General features: G+C 35.2%; 2 protein-coding genes across 16 annotated transcripts in view; both read left to right on the top strand.

Annotated features, from left to right (window-relative positions):
* Positions 1 to 22,816, top strand: part of STXBP4 (syntaxin binding protein 4) — a 206,661-nt gene that overhangs the window by 12,143 nt on the left and 171,702 nt on the right. For 11 of the 12 annotated variants that reach the window (XR_007720369.1, XR_007720370.1, XR_007720371.1 and 8 more), the window contains exons 2-7: positions 4,364 to 4,441; positions 4,889 to 5,013; positions 9,551 to 9,683; positions 18,290 to 18,396; positions 18,577 to 18,787; positions 19,754 to 19,832. Coding sequence is in view for 9 of the 12 variants with exons in the window: in XM_050764696.1 (XP_050620653.1) it covers positions 4,967 to 5,013; positions 9,551 to 9,683; positions 18,290 to 18,396; positions 18,577 to 18,787; positions 19,754 to 19,832 (577 nt within the window). In the remaining 3 variants the exon portion in view is untranslated. Of the gene's footprint in view, positions 1 to 4,363; positions 4,442 to 4,888; positions 5,014 to 9,550; positions 9,684 to 18,289; positions 18,397 to 18,576; positions 18,788 to 19,753; positions 19,833 to 22,816 lie in introns of those variants that run through there. The other variant, XM_050764697.1, reaches the window with a different exon arrangement.
* LOC126939425 (40S ribosomal protein S17-like) overlaps positions 1 to 22,816 on the top strand; it is a 670,460-nt gene that overhangs the window by 602,629 nt on the left and 45,015 nt on the right. The gene's annotated exons all lie outside the window — the stretch shown is intronic.

Here is a 22,816-nt window from a genome sequence, read left to right as displayed (position 1 = left end):
GTTTTTTGCATTGTTGTTGTTGTTGTTAATTTGTTTTTAAGCTCATCAGCTATCATTAGTGTTAGTGTATTTTGTGTGTAGCCTAAGATAATTCTTCTTCCTCCAGTGTGGCCTGGGGAAGCCAAAAGATTGGCCACCCCTGCTATAGAAGATCACAAAAGAAGATTTGAACAAATGGAAAGTGATACCAAATTCTTGGATAGGAAGACTCAAAATAACATCATAGATAACAATATGTCTTCAATTAATTTGTAAATTTAGTATGATTCCCTTACAAATAGCATTGTTTTGTTTTTTAAACAAGATAAGAATACTTTGAATTTAATGTGTAAAAATAAATAACCAAAAACAACCGGGAAACTTGGTTAACAAAAGAACAAATGAGAGGTGATTGGCCTTACTAGATATGATAATGCCTCTGTAATTAAAATAGAATGGCATTGGTGTACAAATAAACAGACTAACCAAAGGCCCAGAATAAAAATTACAGAAGTAGACCCAAACCCTTAAGAGATTTTGTATATGATGAAAGTTGTATCTCAAAATGGTGGGGAAAAGATGGGTTATTTAATAAATGTGGTTGAGACAATGGGGTGGTCTTCTTGGGAAAAATATGAGTTGGATTTGTACTTTATATTACGATGGATTCCAAATGGATCAAATATTTAAAAATGAAACCATAAGAGTACTAGAAGAAAATATGAGAGAATTCTTTATAACTTTGGAGTGGGCAAGGAGTTTCTAATTTGACCTAAAACCTGGAAATCATAAAAGATTCATAAAGTTAGCCACAAACTTTTGCGTAACAAAAAGCCTATAACCCAGAAGAAAAGTGTTGGGGGCGGGGGATATATTTGCAATTCTTAGTGCTGATAGAGAATTTCTGTAAGATTTAAGAACTCCTAGAAACTGAACAGAAAAAGACCTAACAATAAATAGAAGAATTGGCAAAAGGTGTTAAAAAAAAAAACACAGTTCACATAAAAGAAGATACTGAATGGTTCTTAAAGCATAAAAAACTCTTCAGCTTCACTCCAACCACCTTGAGATACCATTTTCATCAATAAGACTGACAAAAATCCAAAAGTTATTTAGTATACCATAGTGGAGAAAATTCAGAGTAACAGTCACTATTGTTGGTGAGATAGTAAATTAGTACAACCCTGACTGAGGGACATTTGGCAATTTCTATCAATTTCATTATGGCATTTTTGTAATTTCATTAAATTAATATTTACTATAATTTCTGGCAGAAGATATTTTTATCCCTTTTATTTTCTCTATTTTTTGTCCAGTGAAAAGAACTGCTTTTATTGAATACCATGTCTGAGAATATAAATTACTAAGTCTTACTCAAACACCATATGCGTTATGGGCAGATTTTTTTTTTTATCTGATGAGATTTCTAATTATATGGGTTGAAGATTGTTTTAATGAGATCATAAGTAAACAGATTTATCAAAGAAAAGCTCTAATTTAAGTTTTCTGGAATAGATTCATCTTATACAACAAGATTTTTTTTTCTCCAATGTTCTACTTTCTCTGTTTTTGCTGACCTAACTGTTTCCCTCTTATGATTCACCAAACTAGAATAACAATATATTTGTCTTCAATGTGCATATTTTTAGTAAAAGAACAGAATGTTTTCCTTCTGTGTTATTTATTAATTATGGGAACTTGAGGGTGGCGTGTGTGTGTGTGTGTGTGTGTGTGTGTGTGTGTGTGTGTGGTGAGTATGTAACATTACTAGAATCCCTGTTGGTTGAGGGCCTTGCAAGCTTGTATAAAGAAAGAGTAGGAAGCAGGCAAAGGAGAGGGAAAGGACAGGCATGTTATGATATTTAAGGACATGACAATGAATACCTTGTTAATACAAAAAATAAGCCCACTGTTGGGATGCATAAGATTAAACCCACTTCTGTTTAATCAGTAGTGTCATCTTTATATAAAAGAGATAACACATTACTACTCTTACTCTCTCATTCTACTTTTTTGGTGAATCAAGATTTTTACCTGAATTAATTTTCCACCATACTGTAGTAGAAACAGCTTGGGTTTGGAGCAAGAAAGAGCAGGATTCAAACTCTACTTTACAACTAGCCTGTGACAATGGACAAGTCACATACTTTCTATATGACTTATTTTTCTTTTGTATAAAATTGGGTTAATAATACCTCCCTTGTGGGGTTCTTGTGGGAAGAAAATCCTGTGACATGGCGCCTGGCTGTATTGGTGTTTAATGATGACTTAGATCCCAGGTTACGCAGCCTTTCTCCATACTCCCTGTGTATACTGCTGTCAGAGCACTTCGCCCCTCCTGATCTCATCTCATCTCTAGCACTTAGGACACTGCCAACATGTTAAGTGAATGGAATAAACACCTAAATTTTATTTTGCACCTTAAAATAGAAATGTTTTAAAATGTCTTGTTAAGTATATTATATGGAATGTGTTGTACAGTAGCATTTATACATCATTAGACTTGGATATGTTCCCAGGGGACCTGGGGACCTGTGTCCAGTTAGAACAACTCACCAAAGATGAGGATCTTACTCACTTTGGTACCAGTAGAAACACTGCTCAATTTTTCACATCTGTTTTTGAGCAAGGTGCTACTATTCCTACCTTACTTAATATGAGGAGATGCTAAGAGGTTAGGCAGTTTTTCTAATGCCATATTACTAACACATGGCAATATTGCCATTTGAACTCTGCATTTCTTTTCTTCTCTTTTCTTTTCTTTTTTTAACTTAGGTCCAGTACATTTTCCACAATATTAAATAAATACATTTGGAATACATAGTATGTGAAACACAGTGCCAATTAATGGTAGTTACTGTTATTATTGTTATATGAGAATGACCTCTCTTGAGGTTTGAGAATCTGCTCCATGCATGCATTATTAAAGCAGTGTATAATGAACTTATGCAAACTTGGTTTTAGAATTGAACTCTCTTCCATGGCTATATCAGTCTTGTGGACAGCTGCGGTGGCTCTTGACTCTGAGTGACTGCTAGTCAAAGCCCAAGGATTGTAAGCTCCTCCCTCAGGTGGCCCTTCTTTTCCTCATGGGTACTGAATAACTTTCTTACTTCATGGTCATTGGACTTTTGCTACCGACATTGTGGCTTGGTGGCTTCATGTCTCTGGCTATTGTTGATCTGCATGCTTCCATGGTTCCTGTCGCTTGCTACTACAGAGGCTGTGAAGTCAAAATGTGTTTTTACCACCCAGACCAGTGAATATATCGCTATGTTAGGTTCTCAAAAGTAGTTGTTTTGTGTTTGGGGCCCATTCAGTTCATTTACAGAAGAATCTGTGATTTCTTCTGCATACAGTGGTTGAAGAAAAGATAGGATGATCCTCTTGATTTTAGTCCTCAATCTCTCAGTTTTGTTCTGCCTAGAACTTTTTGTTTCTGAGTCCTCAGTTTCTCTGGGATTCTTTAAGATACATTCCTCCTGCACCTGTTTCCTAGGCCAGAATTTTGTTGTGAATCAGTTGCTGATGTGCTGCTTTTCAGAGGATATCACCTTTCTTTAGCTTAGTATGCCATACAAATATTACCATTATGTGTGTGCTCAGACTTAAAAAATGTTTAAGAAGCACTGCCCTAAATCTTAGCTTCTTCAGCCCTCTTGTTACCAATTGTCACCCAACCATCTATTTTTTATCTTCCAGAAACTTAATTTTCATCCAATGGCTCTTTTCCCATTTACTCTTCAACATTCTGAGTTTATACTGTTTGTAACTCTTTACCCTAAGACTTTCATATTAGTTGGCTGTTGGGAGGGAAAGAAGATATGTGCCAAGGTCAAGATGCCATTTTTAACTGAAAATCGGGTTTTTTAAAGTTTAACTTTGTTAAGCTATAATTGATTTACAACAAACAGCAGATATTTAAAGTGAGACAGTTTGTTACATTTGACATGTGTGTCCATTTGTGAAATCACCACAATCAAGGCACCCACTGTACCTTTGTGGAAACCGAGGCTTGGAGAAGCCCGAACTTTCAAATGAGAACCCAGGCCTATCAGATCTCAAGGTCCATCCTGTAGACTATAACCTGAGTTCTAGTTAGGAGGAGAAGAAGATAAAAAAAACACTATTTTTCATTTGTGAGGGAAAACCACACAGTCTCAGAATCTAGCTCTTCATTTCTTCAGGAAGAGAGTTGTACTAAATGATCCTAGTGTCTTTGTCAACTTTAAGTTCCTTTGCTTCATTCATTTTTCTTATGAAAAGGTGGTAAATCTCTGTTCAAATACAGTTTGTTTTAATTCAATGAAACTGCACTATTCTCTGTAATTTTCACAGTGGAACAATATAAGACATTAAAAGCATATTTTTTTTCTCTTCATAGGAAAGCCATTTAAGAAGTTCCTGGAATAATATTAGTCAGAGTAATATAGGATCTGCAGGAAGTGCCTCAAGATAGTTGGTAAGATAATAAGAATTTAGTTTTTTTCAAATGCATTGGATAATTACTTTTCTGACTATAAGCTTCATAGCCTTGTGCTCGCCAGAGACATTTTCCTCAATCTTTAACTATTATGTGATTTTTAAGCTTACCAAGGGTGGAAGTTGTAATAGTTACCTAAAGCTTAGCTGTATTCTTCACTTTTGCCAGAGAATGAAGATTTTATATAGATATGGATATTCATAATGATATAAACATGTATCTATCTATCTAATGAGTTGTCTTTACACTTCTCTGATGTTATTGTCAGTGACTAAAATGCCATAACTCAAAATACATACATCTAACATCTATACACAGGCTTATATTATTTATGTGCCAAGTGTATATAATGTTTTTACAAATAGTTGGAATCAAATTTGACAGTTCTAAGACCTGACAATTTAATTTCTACTTCTTCAATCCTAGGAAAAGAAGAATTTCTAGACTCTTCATCAAGATCTTCGTTTATACAGCTGTTAAATCCAAAGCTACTTTGGTGAAAGCATGAATAAAAATACATCTACTGTAGTACCATCCAGTCTACTTGAAAAGTAACTTTTAAATTTAATACATTTTGAAATATAGTTTGAAATATGTAAACTACTAATGAACATTTGATTAAAAGTTTTTTACATCTAGCTGTCTAATGTGGTCTAGGATAGCAGTAATGAGTAGTAAGTAAAGTAATACATTGAATTACCTTTCAGTGTAAATCAGTGTATAGAACAAAATCTGCATTCTCTTTAAAGTCATCTGTACAAGGCACAGTAGGGCATGCCTGTAGGGCATGCCTGTAGTCCCAGCTGCTCGGGAGATTGGGAGTTTGAGGCTGTAGTATGCTGTGATTGCACCTGTTAATAGTCGCTGGACTCCAGCTGGGCAACAGAGCAAGACTCTGTCTCTAAAAATAATAAAAAATAAACAATTATAAAATTCATTTTTAAAAACTCTTCTGAGATTTCTTTTTTAAATTTTGACTTTTTAATATCTAGAATATTCTATAATTCTGTTAAAAATTTTGATAAGATTAACTATTGGTGACTAACAAACCACCCTAAAGTCCCTTAAAACAATAAGCATTTATTCTTTCTCATGATTCAGTGGGTTGGTTGAGCAGTTCTGCTCTATTCCAGATAATGTAGGATGGCCTCATTTACATCTTGTGAGGCCTCAGCTAGGAAGGCTGAATGGCTGAGGTCTCTTTAGAACTAGTCTGTCATTCTTCCGGAGGCTGGCTCAAGCTTTTTGCCTGGTGGCAGAAGCACAGGTGTTTTCCAAATATCCATTTTCCTCACATTTGCTGGTATCTCATTGGCCAAAGCAATTTAAATGACCAAGTAAAAATTCAAGGAGTGGAGATATAGACTTAGCTTTTTTCTTTTTTTTTTTTGAGACGGAGTCTGGCTGTGTTGCCCAGGCTTGAGTGCAGTGGCATAATCTCAGCTCACTGCAAGCTCTGCCTTCCGGGTTCATGCCATTCTCCTGCCTCAGCCTCCCAAGTAACTGGGACTACAGGTGTCCACCACCATGCCCGGCTAATTTCTTTGTATTTTTAGTAGAGACGGGGTTTCACCGTGTCAACCAGGATGGTATTGATCTCCTGACCTCATGATCTGCCCGCCTCGGCCTCCCAAAGTGCTGGGATTACAGGCGTGAGCCACTGTGCCCGGCCTAGACTTAGCTTTTAATGAAAGGAAGCAGTAAAGTCACATTACCAAGATGCATGCAGACAGGAATGGGAGGAATTGGTGGCCATTTTGAAAACATAAAACATACCTTTAACAAGGTATATTTAAAAAAATCTTGCTCTTAGTCTAGTCTTCACTGTGTGCCCTCATTCTCTCTATAAAAAGTTGTTTTTATTCTTGGTCCTTTTGTAGTGCTTCTTTTTGTTTAAGCCAATGCATATATATAAAAATAAATATACACATATATAATATATGTACACATGATAATTATATATATTTGGATTCCGCTCCCCAGAATATTCTTAAGTAAAAGGTATCATGTGTACTGTTTTGACCTTGCCTTTTTGTTTTAATGTATATCCTGGTGATCCCTTCATATCAGTTAATAGAAATCTTCCTTGTTTTTTGTTATAACTGCATAATATTCTACGGTGTGGATGTACCATGGTTTATTCAGCCAGTACCTTATGGATGGACCTTTGTATTGTTTGCAATTTCTGGTGAATACAAATTATGCCAAAATGAATAACCTAGCAGATAAGTCATTTTCTATTTTTTACCAGAGTATTTTTGGGATAGATTCCTAGAAATGGAATTGCTGGACCAGAGGGTTTTTTTTGTTAGAGGTTACCAATTTATCTCTTTAGAAGTTGTACCATTTTGCATTCCCACCAGCAGTGTGCAAAAATGCCTGTTTCCCATAGCTTTGTCATCAGAGTATGTTGTTGAAGTTTTAAATTTTCATTGGTCTGGTAGGTGAGTAGTAGTATCTCTGCAGTTTTAACTTGTAATTCTCTTATTATGAGTAAAGTTTAGCAGAACTATTTTAATATTTAATAGGAAAAAAGTATATAATCTAAAATCTTAACAATAGAAGAGTTTTAAAATAAGGTCCTAGTCGTGTATGTAAATTTTATGCTGCCATGAACATATAAATTTATGTTTAAGAAGAACTTTTAACAACATAGACATTGCTTATAATAATTCTGCGTAAGAAAAAAAATAAGATCTAAAACTGTTTAAGTAGTAAGATAGCAATTCAGAAAATATATGGATATTAATTCAGAAAATATATGGATAGATTTATAGAGAAAAAATACTAACAGCACTAAACTGCTGTGCTAATAACGCTTTGTTAGAATTAGAAAAGTAAGATCCTGCACTGAAACAATAATATATGCTGGAGATTATTGTGCCCCCAGTGAAGGACATTCACATTTGGAGGGTTTAAGAGTTAGTGGAGAGATCTAATAAGGCACCTTACTTCCCTTTCTTACCTTCTCTTTCATTTCTAGGCTTTACTCATTTATGTTTTTGCAATCTACTATCCCGTAAAGAATGGGTTTATTGGCCAGGGGCAGTGCCTCATGCCTGTAATCCCAGCACTTTAGGAGGCTGAGGGGGCGGATCACTTGAGGTCAGGAGTTTGAGAACAGCCTGGCCAACATGGTGAAACCCTGTCTCTACCAAAAATACCAACAATTAGCTGGGTGTGGTGGCACATACCTGTAATCCCAGCTATTTAGGAGGCTGAGGTGGGAGAGTCACTTAACCTGGGAGGTAGAGGTTGCAGTAAGCCGAGATCACACCACTGCACTCCAGCTGGGACAGAGCAAGACCCCGTCTCAAAAAAAAAAAAAAAAAAAAAAAAAGAATGAATGAATTTAGGGTGCATTTGGACCCTTGGACCCTGTCCTCTCTGCCTGTTTTCTAGCTGACTGACTATTGCCCTAGAAACCAGAGAGACCTTCCCAAATTAGAGCTGAATTCAGTATACCTGTAATACAGCTCTAAATGATGTTATACATGGAGAGCAAAATATCAAAAACAGGGAGTGCTATATCCTTTTTAAAAAATTTTCTTTCTTCTTTTTAGAAATTATTTTTTTGAATGCAACAGTTTTCTTAAAGATATTCTTAGAATTTCTATGGTGGAAGCTAAGAAAGCTTTTTCTAAAAACTATAATCATGTAAGATATGAAGTAACTCTTTTTTTAATAGTAGTTTCAGTTATTCGATGTTTTTGAAGATAGCCGGAAGTCCTATATTCAACAGTGGCTCTAATACAACAACAAAGTAGATTACATATCACATTTTGCCTCTGAGGTAAGACTGACTGGGCTCACTCTTGGGCCATCAAGTTAACCTACCTGAATTTTGGGTCCTTTAAAAAAATAAGGATAAGAATCTTAAGGATTTTATAAATATTAAATTAAATGTCATTATTTAGGTATTGTTTAGCACAGTACTCAGTACATAATAAGTAAGCAGGCAGCCCTCAGTCTTATTTCAAACTTAATTCAAGTTTTGTTTGACCAGTGAAAGTCTCTGGTCTGACCTAGGTATTCAGAAATGCAACTTGGATATTCCTTTTGCAGGACTTTTTTTACAGTCCCTTCTTTTCAAATGGCATTGCTTTTATGTCTGGCAGATATTACAGTTGAAACAAGTACTTTGTACCAAGAAAATATTCTTTCTAAATTAAAAAGATAAATTTTGAGATTCAAATGGAAGTCACATTAACTTTGCTTTAAATGGCCACAGGCATGTCTTTTAAAGCTACTTACTTAAAATATTTAGTTTTGGAATTCTTCAGGTAGTCTAATAACCAGGTAAAAGCAAATCTTTTCCATCACCTTTAATAAATTTTTGTTCTACTCCAAAGAAATAAGCATTATCATTGTAAATTCTTTTGTGTTTTGGTTTTGTAGATAATAGGCAAGCAAACTCATTTAATTGCTGTTATGTCACCATACTTCTAAAAATGTCATTGCTAGTAAGTACTAAGTATTTTAGGTTGTCTGGATCAGGGGTCCCTAACCCCTGGGCCGCAGACTGGTAGTGGTCTGTAGTCTGTTAGGAACCAGGCCACACAGCAGGAGGTGAGCTGAGGGCAAGCGAGCATTACTGCCTGAGCTCTGCCTCCTGTCAGATCAGTGGTGACATTCAATTCTCGTAGCAGCACGAACCCTTTTGTGAACTGTGCATGTGAGGGATCTAGCTTGCGTGCTCCTTATGAGAATCTAGTGGCTGATGATCTGTCACTGTCTCCCCTCACCTCCAGATGGGACTGTCTAGTTGCAGGAAAACAAGCTCAGGGCTCCCCCGATTCTACATTATTGTTAGTTATATAATTATTTTATTATATGTTACAATGTAATAATAAAGTGCACAATAAATGTAGTGCATTTGAATCATCCCGAAACCATCGCCTCTTTGCACCCCCATCCCCTCTCCACCTCCCATGGAAAAATTGTCTTCCACGAAATAAGTCCCTGGTGCCGAAAAAGGTTAGGGGCCGCTGGTCTAGATCTAAGAATTTGATTTAATAAGTAGTTTAAAGAAAAAAATAGGTACAGATCTCTAGACTAACCTGTGTGTGCTAATTTACTTTATCTTAGGGATCCTGCCTTTCAGGTGATTACAATTACCAAGGAAACAGGCCTTGGCCTGAAGATACTAGGAGGAATTAACCGGAATGAAGGCCCATTGGTATATATTCAGGAAATTATTCCTGGAGGAGACTGTTATAAGGTAAAAATATGTCCCCTACCCACCAAAAATACAAACAATAAGACTACCAGTGGTGAAGTTTATTTTTTCTTCTTTATTAGTGAATTTATATCCACTGTGACCATACCTCAGTGAAAAATACAAAGGAACTAGGAGATAAGACTGTTGCCCTCAAGGAGCTTTAAACTAAGAAATAAATAGGTTATTCTTATATGAAAATAATAGATATTTCTGACTGTAAGATAAGGTTATTATTTTTAAATTACGTGTTGTTCAACTTTTATCCTGTATCTGATTGAGAGAAATTATATTTGATGACATGTTATCTTTCTACTACTTTGAGTTTTTAAATTAAGTTGGATCAGTAGAACTTTAATTACATTCATTTAGCCTCTACTAAATGCAAAACAAAACAGAAACAGCAAACAAAATGTACTAATTTCTGAATTTGCAGTTCTTGTTGAGCTAATGAGTTTTATCACTCGTTAAAACCAGAAATTGTCTTTTTTTAGGAATTAGAAAGTCTTACTCTCCTCTTCAATGTAAGAAATATGTTATATAATGAGCTCCCTTTCACTTTGGTTGGTAGGAAGCTGAGACCCAAATTTGAAGCACAACCCCAGCAATTTAACAAACTGGTTACTATATTTGAATTCTCATTCTTCTTGGATTTCATTTGCTGTTTCTGTTTTACTAAAGTGATTATGTGTCATTTTTTGAAAATTGCGTCCACTTTATTTTGGAGAGATATCAGATATAAAGAATTTAATAAAATTATATTAATAATTAATAAAATAAAATATTCTCCATTTGATTGCCTCCATTTGATTTTGGAGAGATATCAGATATAAAGAATTTAATAAAATTAATAATTAAGAATTAATAAAATATTCTATTAATATCAAGTGATTAGCAAGAGAAAGGATCTTCTTATTTTGTTCTTGTTGTTTGGTTAAGTAAATAGTCCTACTACTTTTACCCACTGCCCCATCCGTCCCCCACCACTGCAAACACTTGTTTACCAAGCAGTTTATCTTTTCAGCTGGATTTTTTTGTCTTGTTAGGGAAAAATTCCATTTTACCAATAACTTCCAAAATAGTTGTAGTAATTTCAATTGCTTTACGGTTGTTCAGATAATAAGGCCTGTTTTAAATGTATTTTCTAAGTGTCATATGGGCCAGGCATGGTGGCTGATGCCTGTAATCCTAGCTTTGGGGAGGCAGAGGCAGGAAGATTGCTTGAGCTCAGGAGTTTGAGACCAGCCTGGGCAACGTAGAGAGACTTGAACTCTATTAAAAATAAAAAAAATCAGCCGGGCGTGGAGGCGCCTGCCAGTAGTCCCAGGTACTTGGAGGCTGAGGTGGGAGTATTGCTTGAACCCTGAAGATCAAGAGCAGTGAGGTGTGATCGTGCCACTGCACTCTAGCCTGGATGACAGAGTGAGACCCTGTCTCAAAAAAGTATTATTTAATAAGTTTAATGATATAATTTTTTGGCTATTAAATTTAAATTATTAATCAACATATTTAAAAACTAAATTTAAACAAATCCAAACAAACCAAAAATTGAATTTTTTTCTTCCAAGAATTGAGGTGTTTCTTTTTTTTTTTTTTTTTTTTTTTTTTTCAGACGGAGTCTTGCTCTGTCGCCCAGGCTGGAGTGCAGTGGCGCGATCTCGGCTCACTGCAAGCTCCGCCTCCCGGGTTCACGCCGTTCTCCTACCTCAGCCTCCAGAGTAGCTGGGACTACAGGCGCCCGCCACCAGGCCTGGCTAATTTTTGTATTTTTAGTAGAGATGGGGTTTCACCGTGTTAGCCAGGATGGTCTCCTAGCTCCTGACCTCGTGATCCGCCCACCTCGGCCTCCCAAAGTGCTGGGATTACAGGCGTGAGCCACCGCGCCCGGCCGAGGTGTTTCTTTAGTGTTAAAGCTGAGAGGGGCGTGTGTGTGTGTTCAATATAGCTAAGGCATTTCTTAAACTACCCTTGATATAACGCAATAATAGATCAAGGTACCTAACAAATGATAAGAATTTGCTTGCTTTTTTTTCTTTTTCTTTTTTTTTTTTTTTTTTTTTTTTTTTGAGATAGAGTCTCACTCTGTTGCCCAGGCTGGAGTGCAGTGGCACAATCTCGGCTCACTGCAACCTCCACCTCCCAGGTTCAAGCGATTCTCCCACCTCAGCTTCCCGAGTAGCTGGGATTACAGGTGCGTGCCAACACACCTAACTAATTTTTGTATTTTTAGTAGAGACGGAGTTTCACCATGTTGGCCAGGCTAGTCTCGAACTCCTGACTTCAGGTTATCCATCTGCCTCAGCATCGCCAAGTGCTGGGATTACAGGCGTGAGCTACCGCGCCTAAGCTAAGAATTTGCTTTTAAGATAAGCATGAATTTGTGCTTGTTTATTACGATGAAAACTATTTGGAGTTAGAGTAATAAATTGATAGCAGTGGTGCTGAATGACTCTTTGTCTTCTGTCAGTGATAGCAAATTAAGGAATTATTCTTATAATATCTACTTTTTCTTAGAATTTCATTGAAAGAAGTATTAAAAGGCAAAATTTTCTCATTGACTATATTCTCTACCTACCACTAGAGGGCAGCACAGAGCTATTAATGTTCTTTCTACCTGGTCACAGCTGACCAAAAACAGGCAAGATAGAAAAAGGTGTAGGAGAAGAGGACCGGGGGCAATGGCTCATGCCTGTAATCCCAGCACTTTTGGAGGCCCGGGCGGAAGGATCCCTTGAGCCCAGGAGTTCCAGGTTGCAGTGAGCTATGATTGCATCGCTACACTCCAGCCTGGGCAACAGAGCGTCTCTAAAAAATAAAAAATAAAAAAACGTATACAAGAGTAATTTTCTAGTGCTTACATTATTTTTAAATATTTTCTCAAGATGGAGAGCTGTATGCATATGCATATTTATTCTTCAAATACAAAATTGATATAACTATTTCAAAACAATGTATTAATAACGATACATTCACTGTATTCTAAATACTGTTTTAACATGTTATAAATTTCTAGTCTGCACAGAATTTCTACATAGTATAATCTGTAGAATAGGAAACACAACTCATAAGGTTATCTTAATGAAGTTGCTGAACTGAGTAACTTAATATTTTTTAAATGCGTATGAATGCTTTAACTTTCTGTAATTTTAACATTATAATGTTTCATAATTAACAATATAGGCAATCTCAAGCTTATAGCTAGATTATATTTCATTTATATTTGCAAATCTTCCAAACTGTAAGGGAGTTATTGGGACTCAGAAGGACTTTTCTTTAATTATTCATGGTTTGCCACCACCCACCCCAAATGTTTTCCTCCTGGAAAATATGAGAATGAAATACTGGTTTAGTAGAAGCAAAATATTATGTTTCTTTGAAAAACATATCCAGAATTCAAATATGGGATATTATGAATACATCTTTTCAGTTCAAGTAGAACCAAGATTTCCTCAGCTCTAAGAGCTAGAGGCACCCTATAAATTGAGAACAACTATATTAGTTGCTAAAGTTAAGGAAATAAGAGAGGTCCAAGGCCCTTTTACCTTGTCAGCTAGTCCCGTATCTATCTGGGGTCAATCCTAGACCCTTTTTCTGGCCTAGACACTCCTTTAAGCTTCATACCCATATTCAATTCCCTGATCAACATTTTTGCTTGGACCTCTTAAGGGTATCTCAAACTCAACATTTCTGAAGCTGAACTCATAACATTTACATCACACCATATTCTGCTCATCTCTTCCCAAACAGAGTCTCTTCCAGTTTACCTAGTCTTGGTGAAAGACAGCCAGGTATACAAAGTTAGAAAATTTATTTCCACTCCCATGACACTATTCAATTCATTAACACATACCATTGACTTTCTACTCTCTAAATATCTCTTGAATCCATCAGTCTTCTTGATCTTCATTCTCATCACTGGAGCTTAAACTGTCATCAGTTTTGAATCAGCTCTTTCAGTAACATTGTTTGTTCTCATGCGCCATATCTATTTCCCTCCCAACCTATATCTTACTAATATTGGTTGCCTACAAGGTTCCATATAGTGTGGCTTCTGCCCTCTCCTTCTCTGGCTCTCTATCGCTATGCATTTTCTCAGTTCCTGGAAGGGGCCAATTTTTTTTTTCCCATGTCATATGCTGTTCCCTTAGTCTGGAAACAGCACTCCATTTTCTTTCCCATATTATTTCCTTATCAATTCAAATACTATTGCCTAAGGATTATGTTGCCTGCTTTTCCCCAGTCTAGGCTATGTTTTATTTTTTCTATATATGCTCCTAACTCCTGTTCCTTTCCTTTGTGTCACCTATCTCAGTTTGTAATGATGTATTTATATTTATGATTGTTTAATCAACTCTGCCTGAACCACAAGACAGTGTTTCTTAAAGGCAAGGATGCTCTCTGATTTTATTCACAGGAACGTTGTTGGTCTTTGGTGTGGTGCCTGACACATACATACTTGCTCAGTTTAAATTTAGGAATGAATGGTTCCGTAGTCATTTTGTCACATTTCCGAGGGTTTCTGATCTGCTTATTTACCCTTCCACTGGCACCATTTGGGCTCCACACCAAGGTACTTCCTCCTTGGGCCTTTGTGTCAGATTTCCGACAATACTTTAAAGTTCTCAAATGTTCATTTTTTTTTTCTTTCTTTTGTTGCTGGTAACATAGGGAAAGCAGACAGAAATCAAAATCCTCTCTTCAAATCTGATAGTATATTTCATATTTTCTTCAGTTGGTTCTAAGACATACATTAAAACATACACATATAAGCTATGCTTGCACACACACACATATATATAACATGCATATATCGGTATGTAATATACTTCTGAGTGTGTATATATATGTAACTTTTCCTCTTCTATCTCTGAAATTATAGGTCTCACAATCAATGTCATCATGTAATTGGTGGCATTGAAGTAGGACATATTTAACTTTCAGAGGAAATCTGTTTTCATGCTGAGCGTAGCGCTGGAACCAGGGCTAAGGCTTTTAGATAAATAGCAGGATCAGGCCTCTGGATGGCAAACTATGAAGCAACCAGTCCCACTGGTGGGAGCTGAAGAAGTAGCAGCCAAGATGGTTCCCTTTGCAGTGTCACTCTCTTTATTCCTTTGCCATTATTATTTCTGTCATAGCTACCCTAAAATCCTCAGACTGTTTCTTGGCCCCCTTTAACCTACTGTGGACTTCCTGTGTACCTAGCACTGTGCCGGGGAAATAACCATGAAAAGGACAGAGTTCTAGTTCTACCTAACTGAAAGAATCGGTGATTCTGGCCCACTAAAAGAATCATTGCCCCTAGATTGGGAGTTGCTAATTTAGTATATTCTAATGCGAAGGCAGGGAAAAGCGGATGTGTAAACATAAGGACCATACAGATTAAGTGCAATCCTTTAGGTAAGTAAAAGTGTTTTTTGAGCAAAAAGATACAACAATTAAGTAAATCCTGGGGAACTAGAGAAAACTTGCAGCAGAGATAGTGTTTGAATTGGGCTGTGACGTTTAAGTCAGAGTTTATCGCAGAGAAGTTGGAGGGTAGATGGTGGCATTCTAGATGGGAATTCACATGTATAAAAACACTGAGGTTCGAAAGACCATGGCTGATTTGAGGCACATTCTCTGAGAGTAGCATGAAGAATTTATATGCTGGTGTGGAAGGTGAATGGTGAAGCTAGAAAAAATAAGCTGCAGTAAATTTGTTGTGCTGGGTTTGGGATGCTGAGGGGTTTCAACTTTTCCTACCAGTTGGCAGCCATCGAAGTTTCTCAATCTGATGAGTAATATAATTAAATTTGCTATCAGTATGAAAATTGTCCACAACAGATATGGAAGTCTCATTTACCTCATCTTATTTAACATCTATAATGTGCTATAATTTACACATGTTACTTCTTATAGCAACCTCGTGTTACATAAATTTATCCCCATTCTACGGCTAAGAAAATGGAGTTTCATAAAAGCTAAACAGCTTCCCTCAGTTCACAATAATAACTGGAGTTAAAAGAAGGTTCCTGTCAGTCTACATCTTGTAAAAGTATAGGAAAGGAATCTTAAGGCTTACAGAAGGACTGTTCCTTAGTATTAGGTATAATGAGTTAGTTAAATCAGAATTAGGCTGTATAGATGGTTTCTGATAATATTGAAATGTATTATTTAGAAAACTATATACCAAAGTCATAATATAGAAATGAATAGTACTGGTCTTTTTTAACAGAAGTGTTTACGTGGTCAGGAATATATTATTATTTCAACATCTACATGAATGTCAATGTGAAAGAATTCAGATCTGAAGTTCAACATATGAAAGTGCTTGGCACGTTGCCTCGCATGTCAGGTAGTTGCTCTGTAACTGCTGAATTGAAATCTAGACTGTGTGGAAGAGATCTTAGCATATCTCTGAAGTTAGTATCTTCACATATACATTAATCCAGCTGGGGCAGAATGCACTCGAATGCCAGACTTACAAAAATAGCTTTGTTTTCATTTGCAGGTTCTGACTTTTAAACAGGTTCAGAAATTCACATGATCAGCTGAGATCTTATTCTAGGAGGCAAAGAAAAAAACTAACTGCTATGAATACTTTTTAGAAAGAAAAAAATATGTAAACACCAGAAGTCATAGTCAGAAGGCATGCTTCTTCTTCTCTTCTCTGACTCTCTTCCTGCCAGAAAATGCTGCTTCAGTACATCAGCGTACTTTAATATAAGATGGGTTAAATTGCCTTCATGTGAACTTTTTCTCTGTACTAACACTGCATGTTATGTTGTCTGACTTTGCTAACTATATTTAATCACATATTTACATAAAATGAAAATTTGTTTTCAAATTATATATAAAATAAAAATATATATGATATATGTATATCATATGTATATCATATATATGATATACATATATATATATATATATTTTTTTTTTTTTTTTTTTTGAGGCAGAATTTTGCTTTGTTGCCCAGGCTGGAGAGCAGTGGTGCAATCATGACCTTGACCTCCTGGGCTCAAGTGATCCTCCCACTTTAGCCTCCTGAGTAACTGAGACTACAGACATGTGCCAGCTATTTTTTTTTTTTTTTTTTGAAAGGTGGGGTCTAACTATGTTGCCTAGGCTGGTCTCAAACTCCTGGGCTCAAGCAATCTTTCTGCCTTAGCCTCCCAAAGTGTTGGGTGTACAGACGTAAGCCACTGTGGCTTATATATGTTTTATAAGTTGACTCTGTTGGCTTAAGTATTTTAAATAATGTTTACCTTTCAGTAGGATAGGGTCATTATGCATCTAGATTATATCATCTTTTACACAGTATTTGAGATATGTTTCTATAAAATCCTTTCATGAATGTTTTATGTCAATTTTGTTGTTTTCCTATGTATTCTTTAGTCGGTGAAAGAGATAGTACTTCATGTCTTTTTAAAAAATAATACCTATTGTTATTTAGGAGTAAAATAACTGTGAATCACCATTATTATAAATAATACAGCTTAGATTAAAGATCAGTATCCAAGGGATATATTTTAGTAGATAAGACTAAAGAAAGATGTTTTCTTGAATTTGTGAAAGTTACTTAAGTACCATCAAGGTGAAAATCTCCCTTTTTAACCATATAAGCTTTTTCTGTAGTTATAAAAATAATGGTTTCTACCACTGTACTAATTAATGATAAATAGGGAAATACCTTAGGAGCTGTAAAAGAAGAAAGCTTATTTTTATTTTCTGGTTTGAATGAAAAGAAAAGACAAAAACTGGGAAACTTATCTAACAACTACATTAACTCTTGTTCCTGATATGCTCTGTCGTATTCAGTTAGGCTAGCTATGAGCAAGCCAGGCCTTAGCAAAGGCAACACCAGGCAGCCAGTTAGAATTGTCATTATTAGCAGGACATGGCTAACAATATATGCACAGCCAACTAGGCCTTAATCGCAGGTCTAGTAAAAAAGATGATGCTGAAATACGGGTAGGATCAATATGATTAAAATCCTTGGCCAGGCGCAGTAGCTTTCACCTGTAATCCCGGAACTTTGGGAGGCCGAGGTGGTCCTAGGCTTGAGCCCAGGAGTTTGAGACCAGCCTAGGCAATGTTATGAGACCTCATCTCTACTAAAAAATTTTGAAAATTTAAAAATTTTGTTAAAAAAAGACCCTTGACTAAAGTTTTAAAAATTTCATTGTGGGATAACTGCACATTGAACAGTTTGGTGGGAGGAAATATGTAGGAATGCAGAGAAATTAAAGTAAATGAGTTTTGTATTCTGAAATAATCCCACAGTTATTTGGCCCACTTTATCACAGAGTCAGAGCATGATCAGCCTCATAGTGCTCAGTTTTTAAAACAGGTCCCTTTTCCTGGTATACTGGCCTATGTCCTACCTGCCATATTCAGAATTCTTTAGCATGTAAATTTATTCATGGAATGCATGAACCATTCCATTTTACTCATATATATTACTAAACCAGACTTTAATCAAGACATTTTGCTACTGAGATTGTCTAAGATTTTACTTTTTACTCTTTTTGAAGGTGTTCTTCACAAAAACTTTTCATTGCTTTAATTGCATCAATTTTTTTTAAATACCTCATTAGTTCCTTTATAAATGTTACTGTTTTTGTTAGGATGGTCGTTTGAAACCAGGAGATCAACTTATCTCAGTCAACAAGGAATCTATGATTGGTGTATCATTTGAAGAGGCAAAAAGCATAATTACCAGAGCCAAGTTGAGGTAACTATACTACCCATGGGATAGAATGAGTCATTTAAGATATTTCCTTGGAAGCAGTAATTTAAGATGTGTTAAGTACTTTATAAGAAATATTTTTTAATAACATTTGAAACATTATCTTGGAATTCAGTTGTACTGTATTCATAGCATATCCATAAAGTGATTTCTTTTTAATACTAGGTCAGAATCTGCTTGGGAGATAGCATTCATCAGACAAAAATCCGACAACATTCAGCCAGAAAATCTGTCATGTACATCACTTGTAGAAGCTTCAGGAGAATATGGACCTCAAGCCTCAACATTTAGTTTTTTTTCTTCTCCTCCTGAAATACTAATCCCGAAGACCTCATCCACTCCCAAAACAAATAATGCCATTTTACCTTCTTATGAGGTAAGTCAGGTAATCTTAAATTTATGTATGTACTCCATAAATTCCCTATACATTTTTACATTGGTTATATACATATAGAATTATTTCAGTAAAATTGTTAACAAATTAATATTTCTTTGAAAGTTTTTTTTATTTTTTTCTATTTAAAATTTTGATGCTGTGTTTTCAATAAACATATTTTAAGTCAGCATGTCCTGTGGCCAGAAGCATGATGGGTTAGAAAATACCAGCATGACGAAATAGTTCCACAAAGATATGCCTAGATATCACTCAAAACTATGTTAGGAATATCATATTTAGTTTCAGTTGGTTTAGTTATTTGCCATTTCTGTTCTCTGCTTGACTGAAGTCAGGCCATCTTCCTTTTGTTCCTTAGCTTCTTTCCCACACAGTGAGGCTAATCCCAGGCTAATCCAGTCTAAGAGGGTATTGCACCTTCATGCGTGCTATAGTTCACCCAAGTAGAATCACACAAAATGGGCAATTTCTATATCAGAATTAACATACTCAATTACTAACTGCTATACTGTCCTAACAAATTACAGTTATAGAATAAAGTGTGTATTATTTATGTCTGTGTTAGCTGTAATATAGGGAACTTATGCTTTTAGTCAGTAGAATAAAATTCGTCAAAGGTAACTTCAGTCTCTGGTACATGCTGAACAGAGACAGAGTATACGATTTTCTGTCAGCCCCTTATACTTTGTCACTTGCAGCTATAATACTTTTAAAAGACAACATGTGTGGCCTTATATTTTGTTATCCTTGGATGTGGTAGAGCTGAAAGCAATTGTTACCTTTAATTCTGAATTGCTTTGTTTGAAGATGCATATACCAAAATTTTAGAGGGTTCATGTTTGAGGGACAATTACTTTAATCTCTGTAACCATTCTTTTTATGTTAACATGGGCTTCAAGTGACCTACTTTAGTAAATGACATTGCATGTTCCTCATTTTCTTTCACAGATAAAAACTGGATACAGCAAAACAGAACAGATTCCAATTACTTCTTCAGAAAACTGTTCTGTGGGTTTGTCTAATACAGGTAAATACACGTTTAATTTCTCTTTCCTGTTTTTTTTTTTTTTTTTCAATTCTCTCTCAATGAGGAGTATGTAATGTGACTTAAGACTTCGAAGAAGGGTGAATTATGTCTTTGTTCCTTCAGTGAATGAAAAAGTAAAAATAATGTCTTTATGTTGGTCCCTGTTAAAATATGACTTTTATTAGAAATTTCCCTGGACAAAGAGTTGAAATTTCAAAAGATGCATTGTCATAACAGTGTTTATAAAGCTATAATAATTCATGAATTGTTTAAATCAAATAATGAAAAGTCTTCTATAAAGATCAAGATTAGGTTGCCGTGTCCTTTTAGTGCAATACTGATGAGGCATATTAAATACACCTTTCAGAAAACACATTATAGAAGGGAGCATACCTTAAGAAATGTGTCTTGTTTTTTTGGAAGAAATCATATGGATATCAATCAGAAAGGATGTCAGTATTGTTAATTCATTATTATTGATTCTTAATTACCATAAAATGATTTACTGACTTTTTAAAACAATAAAGCATTAATTATCTAAGCCAAGTGTAAAATAAAGATTTTTATTTGGCTGTAAGGTGTTTACAGGATCAATATCAAGAAAAAGTCCCCTGAAATTATCTCCAAAAGTTAAACACAACGATAAAAAGACTAAACATAACTGAAAAACTAATTATATATGCCTAATTATAATGCAAATTTTTACCTGTATATTTTAGTTTTGTTTTAATAGCATTATTCATATAAGAACAGAAAAATAAGGAAGCATTAATTTAAATTAAATAGCAACCAATCTTTTTTTTGAGACAGATTCTCGCTCTGTCGAAGCTCTGCCTCCTGGGTTTACGCCATTCCCCTGGCTCAGCCTCCCGAGTAGCTGGGATTACAGGTGCCCGCCACCATGCCCAACTAATTTTTTGTACTTTTAGTAGAGACGGGGTTTCACCGTGTTAGCCAGGATGATCTTGATTTCCTGACCTCGTGATCTGCCTGCCTCAGCCTCCCAAAGTGCTGGGATTACAGGCATGAGCCACTGCTCCCAGCCCAATAGCTGCCAATCTTTACAGGAGTTTATACTATATTCCACAGTGGTTTACTCCGATTTGGGGTGGTATTTACCAGTGGGTTAATAGCAATCTTCAGCCATGAGTTATATTTGCTTTTACTTAGATTTATTGACCCTTAGAAACTTTATAGTATTATTCCTCTTACATAATTAATTTCCAGTCTCTGGATGTACTATATTTATTTTAAACTGGGAACCCATATGAGAAGAAAAAGACAAATGAAACAGTCATGAGATGAACATCAAAATTGCTGGATGATGGAAGTCAGAATCCTTTATTCCTTGATTATATTATAAATTATTAATAATTATATAACATGTTTTTAACTTTTAAAGTAATTAAACTATTCAATGCCTCTTTTAACCTTTTATTCAGTAAGGATTTACTGTGTTATATAGAATACAGTACAATGGGATTTATGAAGAAATTAGGATATTTTCTGTGAGATACTTAATAGTATATTGTGAAATAAAACATGGGGCTAAAAATTCTAATTATTCAAATTAGGAAACATTCTAATTTATATGCATATGTTTGTTTATAGATGTGTGTGTATGTTTATTTTATCAAGCAGCTACTATCTGCAGTTTTTTGTGTTAATCGGAGCAGGATGTGGGTGGTTTTGTTACTCTAAAAACCATTCTGTCTTGTGGATAAATAACACATTTAAACAAATTATGTAAAGACATGAACATAGAGGCCTAAGGAAAGAAGTAGTGAGTGCTATGAGTATGGTATAAGGAAGGCACAGTGGTTACCACCAGACTCTGGATACAGACTCAGTGTTCAAGTTCTTGCTTTCATCTTATTAACTCTGTAACCTTGAAAGAGTTACAAGTTTACACGGAGTTGTTATGAGGATTAAACAAGATCATGCATGTCAAGCACTTATATTGTAATTAGTGCATAGTATATGCCTACTAAATTTTCCTGTTACTAATAATACAGAACCTATAGCTTAGAGTATAGCTCAGATAATATTCTAGGTCATGTTTATAGAGCAGAAGGAAAAGCTTCCAATTCTTGATTCAATTTTATGTCCTCCCCTTGACCCCAAAAACTAGTATATAATAAGGAATCTGTCACAATATGCAGAAATTAAGAAAAATTTCTTGTCAAAAGTCAGACATTATCCATATCTTGAAAAACGTGGTAAACGTCAATTGATAACTGAACACAGGAGATCGTTTCAAGTTAAGGAAGCACCACAAATGAAAGAACTAAGGATGAACTAGAGGTCAGATGACTCTAAGAGTCAGGTGTGATTAGAACAGAGATCTTGTTAACAGTAAATAATCTCAGGTAAATTTATACCAGTCGCTGTAAGAACAGTGGTAGATTTTGTAGTAGAAAAATAGGTTAGTGAAAAATATATTTAAGTAAGTTATAGGTAAAGTAAATACTAAAATACAATTAAGATGGAACATTTTTCTAGAGTAGAAATTGTGTCAACTCAGTCTCATTTTCTTCTACATAAATGTGATAGGCAAGATATTTCTGGGGAATGGAAAAAAGGTAAATTCACCTCTAAATTATCTCTAGATAATTTATATATATTGTGATTTGTATGTTATAAGTACCTAATTATAGATGGTTACAAATCAGAAATTAACCATCACTTCTAGATTCCTTCAGTTACCTGATACGAATTCAAAAAATATAAACAAATTTTAATGTTAACCTCAACAAAAGTAAATGTAATTAGATAGTTCTATGTCTGTTCTTATCTAAAAATCATCCCAAAGTGTAAAAATTGGTTAGAATTTTAAAAATCCACATAATATTTAAATGTTTTCAAAAATGATGCTATTACAGAAATTTATTTCAAAATCCAGAGTTGTTCACTAGTGCCGTATATAAGTTGAATATCACGTCTGTAATCCCAGCACTTTGAGAGGCCGAGATGGCCAGATCAGT

This window comes from Macaca thibetana, chromosome 16 (assembly GCF_024542745.1).
Source record: "Macaca thibetana thibetana isolate TM-01 chromosome 16, ASM2454274v1, whole genome shotgun sequence".
Classification (NCBI taxonomy): domain Eukaryota; kingdom Metazoa; phylum Chordata; class Mammalia; order Primates; family Cercopithecidae; genus Macaca; species Macaca thibetana.
Note: the sequence above shows the minus strand (reverse complement) of the source record. Positions and strands in the feature narration are given on the sequence as shown.